This window comes from Leopardus geoffroyi, chromosome B3, assembly GCF_018350155.1.
Source record: "Leopardus geoffroyi isolate Oge1 chromosome B3, O.geoffroyi_Oge1_pat1.0, whole genome shotgun sequence".
NCBI classification, from domain to species: Eukaryota; Metazoa; Chordata; class Mammalia; order Carnivora; family Felidae; genus Leopardus; species Leopardus geoffroyi.
Window position 1 is genome coordinate 49425523 of NC_059337.1, and position 9075 is coordinate 49434597.

The 9075-nt window shown below is 37.2% G+C and overlaps 1 protein-coding gene and 1 non-coding gene across 5 annotated transcripts in view; one reads left to right on the plus strand and one right to left on the minus strand.

The window, feature by feature from the left end:
* The window catches only part of RAB27A (RAB27A, member RAS oncogene family), a 76078-nt gene extending 71349 nt beyond the window's left edge, over window positions 1-4729 (plus strand). For all 4 annotated transcript variants that reach the window (XM_045449684.1, XM_045449683.1, XM_045449686.1 and 1 more), the window contains one exon: window positions 2447-4729. In XM_045449684.1, the coding sequence (XP_045305640.1) occupies window positions 2447-2645 (199 nt within the window). In that variant the 3' untranslated portion in view covers window positions 2646-4729. The remainder of the gene's footprint in view (window positions 1-2446) is intronic.
* Window positions 4730-6112: 1383 nt separating this feature from the next.
* LOC123584513 lies at window positions 6113-6218 on the minus strand. The gene has a single exon (XR_006705481.1). It is a non-coding gene; the product is annotated as a U6 spliceosomal RNA (small nuclear RNA).
* Window positions 6219-9075: the final 2857 nt, after the last annotated feature.

Genomic DNA, 9075 nt, shown 5'->3' on the forward strand with positions numbered 1-9075 from the left:
GACAGTAGAAGCAAAGCAGCTGTGAGAAGAACTGGAATCAAGCTGGAATCACGAAGCTGTGGATTCAAATCCTGGCTCTGCTACTTTGTATCTTTGTGAAACTTGGAAAATGACTTCACCTTTCTGAGCCTCGGTTTAAAATCATCTGTGAAATGTGAATAAAAATTTCCAGAGGTTTTTCTCTGTTAGGAATTCAGTGTCAATTATTTTATTGTCTTCTTTTGATTTTTGATGTAAAAGCACTAGGAAGTTTAAAAATATATATATTTATAAAAGCTCTCAGGTGGAAGCTGCTCCTAGCCAAGAAATAACAAAAGAGGAACTGAAATTGTAATCAGAGGCACTCATGTGGTATTAACATACTAGGAGAACACAGGAAAACAAAGATATTCTCCAAAAAAAGTAATACTGATGGAGAATTGTAAAGTCCCTATAAATGTAATGAACATTTAACTAGACTCAATTGCAATACCCACAGAGGTGCTCAAACAACTTTCTTTTGCAGTTGTTATATCTCAGAGCATTTTGGTCAGGTTCCTTACTAAATGGTGGAAATGGAATCGATAGTTTGAGGAAATACAGTTTTATCACTGTTTTCATGGCTTTACTAAGAAGCAGGAAGAATTTGGCAGTTGATTAATCCTGTTTCAAGAACTAACTCAAATGTATAAAAGGTGGCCACTGAAAGAAGACGCATTTCTCTGGGCAAAAGACATGAATAGACACTTCTCCAAAGAAGACATCCACATGGCCAACTGACACATGAAAACGTGCTCAACATTACTCCTCATCAGGGAAATACAAATCAAAACCACAATGAGATACCACCTCACACCTGTCAGAATGGCTAACAGTAACAACTCAGGCAACAACAGATGTTGGTGAGGATGCGGAGAAAGAGGATCTCTTTTGCACTGCTGGTGGGAACGCAAACTGGTGCAGTCACTCTGGAAAACAGTATGGAGGTTCCTCAAAAAATTAAAAAAAGAACTACCCTACAACCCAGCAATTGCACTACTAGGTATTTATCCAAGGAATGCAGGTGTGCTATTTCAAAGGGGCACATGCACCCCAAAGTTTATTGCAGTACTATCAACAATGGCCAAAGTATGGAAAGAGCCCAAATGTCCGTTGATGGACGGATGGATAAAGAAGATGTGTTGTATATATATAAGGGAATATTACTTGGCAATCAAAAAGAATGAAATATTGCCATTTGCAACTATGTGGATGGAACTAGAGGTTATTATGCTAAGCAAAATCAGAGAAAGACAAATAGATGACTTCACTCATATGAGGATTTTAAGTTACAAAACAGATGAACATAAGGGAAGGGGCGCAAAAATAATATAAAAACAGGAAGGGGGACAAAACATAAGAGACTCTTAAATATGGAGAACAGAGAGTTACTGGAGGGATTGTGGGAGGAGGGATGGGCTAAATGGATAAGGGGCATTAAGGAATCTACTCCTAAAATCATTGTTGCACTGTATGCTAACTAACTTGGATGTAAATTTAAAAAAGAAATAAAAAAAGAAAAAAGAAGACTCATTTCTCAAGATTATATGAAAAGCAGTCTTAATAGTTTTGAAACTATGTTTTGTGAATTATTTAAAAATTTCACATATATCACAGGTCCTTGGGTAACCAAAGACTGATGTCCTTGAGACAGACTCTGAGATGATGTAGAAATCAGAATGTCTTCAAGTTTATGACCAGAGAATACAGGCTAGAATTGACAAGTGGCAAAGCCTTTGACAAACACAGCCAGAGAGCGTGCATTTTTCTCTACTGTCAGTGCATGTGCAGCATGCAGTCGAAGGGATTTGTTTTGGAAATCCTCATACAAAGCAGATGAGTTTGGAACCAGTAGAACGTAATGGTTGAGTTGGTTTCACTGGAATCAAGCAGCTGTGGATTCAAATCCTGGCTCTTCTACTTTGTATTTTTATGAAACTGGGAAAATTACTTCATCTTTCTGAGCCTCTGTTTAATCATCTGTGAAATGGGGGGTGGGGGACACCTAGGTGGCTCAGTCGAGTGTCTGTCTTTGGCTCAAGTCATGATCTCACAATTCATGGGTTCGAGTCCCGTGTCAGGCTCTGTGCTGACAGCTCAGTCTGGAGCATGCTTCTGTGTCTCCCTCTATCTCTGCCCCTCCCCCACTCGCACTCTGTCTTCTCTCTCTCTCTCTCTCTCAAAAATAAACATAAAAAAATCATCTGTGAAATGTGAATAAAAATTTCCAGAGGTTTTTCTCTGTTAGGAATTCAGTGTTAATTATATTATTGTCTTCTTTTGCTTTTTTATGTACTCTGTTGTGGTAAAGCATTTTTATTTTCTTGTATATTTATGCTCCACTTACTTTTGAAGTTGAATTATAAAGGGCAAAGGTCACTTTCTTTTCCCTCCACAGGTTTTTACCTGAATTGTCTCTGTCTTGCAGAATCCCCTACTTTGAAACTAGTGCTGCCAACGGGACAAACATAAACCAAGCAATCGAGATGCTCCTGGACCTGATAATGAAGCGAATGGAACGGTGTGTAGACAAATCCTGGATTCCTGAAGGAGTGGTACGATCCAATGGTCACACCTCCACAGATCACTTGAATGAAGAAAAGGAGAAGGGGATATGTGGCTGTTGAAGAGTCCAGTGAGCTACACAATAACTCAAGGGTCTGTGATCTTCTCTGTGTGTAATACATGGCACAGAGAGAGATGAACCGACGTGTACAAACTGCTTCTCACCGTCCCAATTAGAGCTGTCAATTAAAGCATCTGGTTTCAAAATTAATTTGCTGCAGCTTTGTAAATATTTAAGATTCAGCCTGAGAGTTGTGAGAATGTTTCACATTGCCAAAAGTGCCTTATAAAACTTTAGCCCATGACAGTAGATCATTCAAGAATTGAGGATTCTGTGGTTACAGAAGAGTGCATTTATTAAGTAGAATGACTAAAGATGCCATCACTTGCCTTAACATACATCAGTACAGAGTCTAACACTTAAAATCTTAGGTACAATTATAAAACAATCTTAATCCAAATTTAAAAAACCATACTTGTACTGTAGGTGACCTTGTAAAATGCCATCTAAACCACTTGAATGTTAACTAAGAATATATACAAATGTCAGTTCAATATCTGTGAGTATTTATATAAATATTATCTTTAAAATGAATATAGGATAAATTATGGTTATGTCTATAGACTCTGGATAAACTGGATTGACCAGTTATACACTCGCTTTGACTCTTGGTAGGTAAGGAATTGGGGGTGAGGTCAGGGGTATCTTAATATAGCATGAGCAGCTGAAGTGGGGCTTCTAGCTCCCTGCTATATTCCCACTGCTCTGAAGGGTTGATCGAAGGGTCAGGGAATTAGATTTTTATGGCTTTATTTCACTGTGACCTGTGCATTTATATTTGGCTTATGTGCTGGCCACATTTGGACATAGCTGGTGCTTATGCTGAAGTTATTTGTGATAAGTAAACATTTAGCTTCTTTTTCTTCATATTTATAATGTTGGTCTGGCATCCTCAGACAGTAGTTTTAATTAGCTTATGAACTACTAATCTTTTGTCTCACCATCCTGCTTTATGTCATTGATATTTGCAATTTGTTTTATTTTTTACATTGGTGGAATTGAAGGAATTAGTTTTTAATTACATAAACTGTTTGCTGTTTGGTAGATAAAAGATGTTTGTATTTAAGCAGTTATACTATAGCTGAATATAAGAAAAATGAAACCTTCTATAGCCTGTATTTTTTATTGAGATCACAGGCATTTATTGCATTTGCTGGGTGTTGCCAAGCTCATGGATTCCTCTGTAATGCTTAAGAGTCTTCATATCAGATTCAAGGTAGTTTTAAAATATGCCTTATGGCAGGTGTTTATAAAGGTCAATAGGGGAAAATTCTTATTTATTAAAGTGGTTTAAAGAAATTAGATAAAAAGTTCCAAAAAGCTTAGTCGCTATTTAGGAAGAAATATCACTCATTGTAATTTAAACAAAGAATAAAAGTAAATGTATTTTGTGGTGGCAAATGCTTGGAAGAACTGTAATGAGAAAAATACAGTGATGATGGAAAGTAATTACTTTTATATGGTAATTTTCAAATAGTTTTTTTATTGAGTATCCTGTTTTTTTGCCAGTTCCCTCCCACCACTCCTTTAAAACAACTAACTGTGGTTACTAAGATCTTACATATTTCTAGTCTTGAAATGAAGACTTCTTTTAAATACTGAAGAAGTCATTGAGTCCTGTGCATTTGAACTGTGTTATTTCAGTGAGACGAAGATTCAGACATTACAAGGGCAGGGTCATAATCACAAGCAGTGCCTTTTAAAGTTGCCGTAAGACTTCAGTGAGGTGAATTATAATTTTACTGCTATGTATCAGGCAGCATTTTATATATAGTTAAAAAGACAATATTTGTATGTTTCACTTTTTCAAGAACCAAATGAGCAATTAGCTACATATCCCATTGGCCTTATCTATAATACACAATTAAACATATACATGATAGAGTGCACATGCAGGAACTATCTTTAATTATTGAAATAAATAACCTGTATTCTCTTGGGAAATCACTTGTTTGAATTTGCTATTGAAGTAACATATTTTTTGTATCAATGTATTTTTCTATTTATAAGATTGTGTAAAAGTGAAGTGTATCTTCAGTGAACTTTGTGCCAATTAAGCTTATAATTAAAAAGTAGTCTAGTCAAGTTTGTGTGTGAATATAATTTCATTTCCTATCACAGTAAAGTTTCAAAGAAGAAGTTAGAATACTAGAGAAAACTAAATTCAGGGATACAAATTTCATTAGATGTTTGATGAGGAGCCAGCCAAGACAACAGGTTCTGGAGAAGGTAATTCAAGTACATTATCACCAAACATTTATAGAACACCTATAAATGCAGGCAGTGTTGTACTGGCCAGTTTCTGGTGAGCAAAACAAGGATGGTAAGGGCCTGAATTAATACTATACCTGAGAGATGGATGCAAGAGACATCGGGAAGGGGGTATCATCATTGGATACGGAAAGAATATGTGGGGAGATGGACTCTGACCTTATTTTATGTCATTGTCCCCCTCACTCACTATCCTATGGGCACACTGGTCTCCTTGGAGCAGTCAAGTGTGTTCCTGCTTCAGGAATATTTGCTGTTCCCTTGATCTGGAATAGCTAGTCTTCCACATATCTGCGTGACTCTCTCTCCTATCCTTTAAGACGGTTCAAGTGTCACCTTGTGCAAAGGACTTTAGTGACCATTTTCTGTAAAATAGCAGTCACTTGTCCTCATGGCCCCAACCAGATTGTTGCTTTCTTCCTTGTTACCTGCTTTGATTTTATATATGTCACTCAACACCACTTGATTCAGTTACATGTTTGTCTCCATCCATTAAGACATAAACTCCATGACAAATGGGACTCGGGCAGCTTTCTTCAAAATTGTGTTGTCACTACACAGAAAAGGGCCTGGCACATAGTAGGTTATTGGTGGACTGCATAAAGGACTTAAGCAGTGGCAGAAGGGAACAAGTTTTCAAAAAGGAGTCAATGGTCAAAGAGGAGTGGAATTTGAAAATAAAAACAGCTTCAAAAATGTTTAGGCTCATCTGTAAGTCCATATTGGTTTGTTATGAGAAATTAGGAAATCTGAGAAGTACATTCTGATCTTTTGGAGTTGATGTCAAGATCACGAACAATCCAAGAAATGTTCCAGAAGGAGTGTTTTGATTGGCATTTTTATAAAATGGAAATTTCTGTATGGTGTTTCCAGGTCTTCTATTTTTGGCAACATTGGTGACTATATAACTGGGAAATTCTTCCACTCTAAAACATTTAAATAATGCTGTATAAAATATAATGAACATATTTTTTTCAGAGTATTGTGGTTTATACTTTATTATTTTTTTAATTTTATTTTTTATTTTTTAAAATTTACATCCAAATTAGTTAGCATATGGTGCAACAATGATTTCAGGATTAGATTCCTTATTGCCCCTTACCTATTTAGCCCATCCCCCCCCCCACAACCCCTCCAGTAATCCTCAGTTCTCCATATTTATGAGTCTCTTCTGTTTTGTCCCCCTCCGTTTTTATAAAAAATATGGAACGTTTCACGAATTTGCGTGTTGACTTGCGCAGGGGCCATGCTAATTTTCTCTGTATTGTTCCAATTTTACTATATGTGCTGCTGAAGCGAGCACTAATGAACATATTTTTTTTTAAATACAGTGTTGGTCTCTCAAAGTAAGGGAAATATCCTGCAACCTTCCCTTTCCCCCACAAAACAGACAAAAACAATGGCAACAACAATGGCAGCAACAGAGAGAATTTAGAACAAACTGATATTGAGTGTGGTTTGCTTTTGGTTTCATTTTGTCAGTATTAGTAGTCAAGGTGCTTGGTTTTTTATTATTACATTTTATTTATTTATTTATTTATTTATATGAAATTTATTGTCAAATTGGTTTCCATACAACATCCAGTGCTCATCCCAACAGGTGCCCTCCTCAATGCCCATCACCCACTTTCCCCTCCCTCCCAACCCCCATCAACCCTCAGTTTATTCTCAGTTTTTAAGAGTCTCTTAGGGTTTGCCTCCCTCCCTCTCTAACTTTTTTTTTTCTTTCTCTTCCCCTCCTCCATGGTCTTCTGTTGTTTCTCAGGATCCACATAAGGTGCTTGGTTTTAATGACTACTTGCCATTAGGAGAGAAAGCCTTGGGTATGGTGGAGGTAGGGCACTGGAATGGAGAATGCCCCCATCCCCAAACACACAGAAATCCAGGGCCCAGATACTAAAAGATGTTTTAGTATCTCCTGAACAATTTATAACCTTTTACACAGGTTTGCGGTTCAAGTTTATCCTATTTTTTGTCTGAGAATGCCTAAGCTAAGAAATTAACATAAAAATGTGATTTTTGGTTGGTAATTCCTTTGGACTACTTGGTAGAAGCAAAGCAAAATCTTTTCAGAGGGAACATCTCCACCCACACTTTACAGGACTCTTACAGAAAACACTCTACTAAGGATGAACTCACAATTATGAATAAAAACCCATTCCTTGCCCACTCCCTCATCCTCAATCATGACCCAGGGTCAGTAAACCAAAAACAGCAATATTTTACACGTAAGGACTTTAAATAATATAGTAATCAGATGTGGACCACAAAGTAAAAATGTTCACGATAATTACAAACATAAAAGGAATTGAAACATCTGGAAAAAGAAGTCATTATTATAGCTACAATATTGGTCTGAATGAAAAAAATTTCCATTGTGAAAAACGTAGTGATTGATACTGAAAACTTAATGGTCAAAAGTTAAATGGCAAGTTTGACACAGTTGAAGAGAGAATTATTGAACTAGAAACCAGGTCAGAGAAAATTATATAGATTTCAGAGATAAAGTATGAGAGAAGAGATATAGAGGAAAGATAAAAGCTTCAATTTATGTCCAGTGGGAATTCTAGAAGAAGAAATTAGAGAAAATAAAAGAAGAGGCACTACATGCAAAGAAAAGAGCTGAGGAGTTTTCAGTAATGATAAAAGACATCTATTTTCAGATTCAGGAATCATAGGTCTCAAGCTTGATAAATGTAACGAAGTATTTTAAGATTTTAGCTCAACTTATTGGATGTAGAATACATATCTTTCCTTTCTCATGTTTTCTGTTATAATTTGAAAGAAAAAAAAAAACTTTGGAGACTGGCTACTTGTCCATTCAATCTAATGTGAAACACTGAATATGCTCATAGGTTGAAACGAACAAGTCTCAGATGAAACATTAGGGTATGGTATTAACATGGATGAGGGATGTGGCCTCTGACATTAAAGGTAAGAAGGGGAAGCTGGGTGACCATGTAAGTGAGAAGGGCAGGAAATTTCTTGTTCAAATAGCAGGATAAAACTGAGAGTTGGGAAGGAATTGTGTAAATAGCTTGTGAGGACTGGCGAGGCTCTTCTATAATTGTTGATGGGAATAAGAGCAGAAGATTAAACAAGGATAAAATAATTTTCAGTCTCTTGGTTGAGAGTGAAGTATTGGGTGGGGGGGGGCGTGGGGGGAGGCTGCAATGAATGTCTTGGTACAAACCTTGTGGGGTCAAAAACTCCCCCTCACAACCTGTGGGAGGAATCTCCCAACTGATTGGAAGCAGCCTCCATTAGAGACCTCTCCCTCTGTGACCCAAGACTGCTTATACACAAAGAAAGGACCCCTGTAGCCTCAGTGCAGTTGCCACCTCTGGGCCATACTGCTCTCCCACCTTAATAAACTGCTGTCCTCTCGCTACATTCCTCGAGGCTATCTTTATTGGAGTGCAGATCCTCAGATAAATATTTCTCGAGGGGAGTCCAAGAACCGAGACCTCCATTCACACAATGCTGACTCTCCCACCAGTAATATAAAGATACGTGTTATGCCAAAAGGTAGGAAACAAATGGCTATCAATAAGCAACCAATTAAAATGATATCTTCATGTAATTGCATATTATACAAAATGGTGAAAAAGAATGTTAAATATTCATTGATAATAGAATATATATTTATGTGTCAGGAACTCTTCTAGGTATTGTTGATGAGGAGTGTGGGGCAAGCTGAGGGCAAAATAAAGGCTAACAGTACCCCCTGTTCGCTGGTGGAATATGTGATATTTCTTAGATACTCCTGGCTACCCAAGAACAAAGGAAAGGGTTTAACTACTTGACATGGTAATGTGGGAAACTAAGGCAAGTGAAAAATTAAATTCCCATTGACTAGTTCTTGAAACAGGCAGAGTGACCTCCCAATAGGAGCTCAGCTGCCTTGATGATGACCCTTTGCTAGGGGCAAAAGAGAATCTTAGCTTAACATTATCCCAACCTTGAGGATCCTGTAAGTCTACTTTAACATATAAAAATTCCTTTGAAAACTTCCTTTATCTCAACTCCCAAGATACATGCTGGCAATCATACTCCAGGCTTATGCCCCTCTGATACACATCTCCATGGTTCCATGACTCAGGTTTTACTAACCGGTAATAAATGGCATTTCCCTGGCAACAGCTAATCCCTCAAGATTC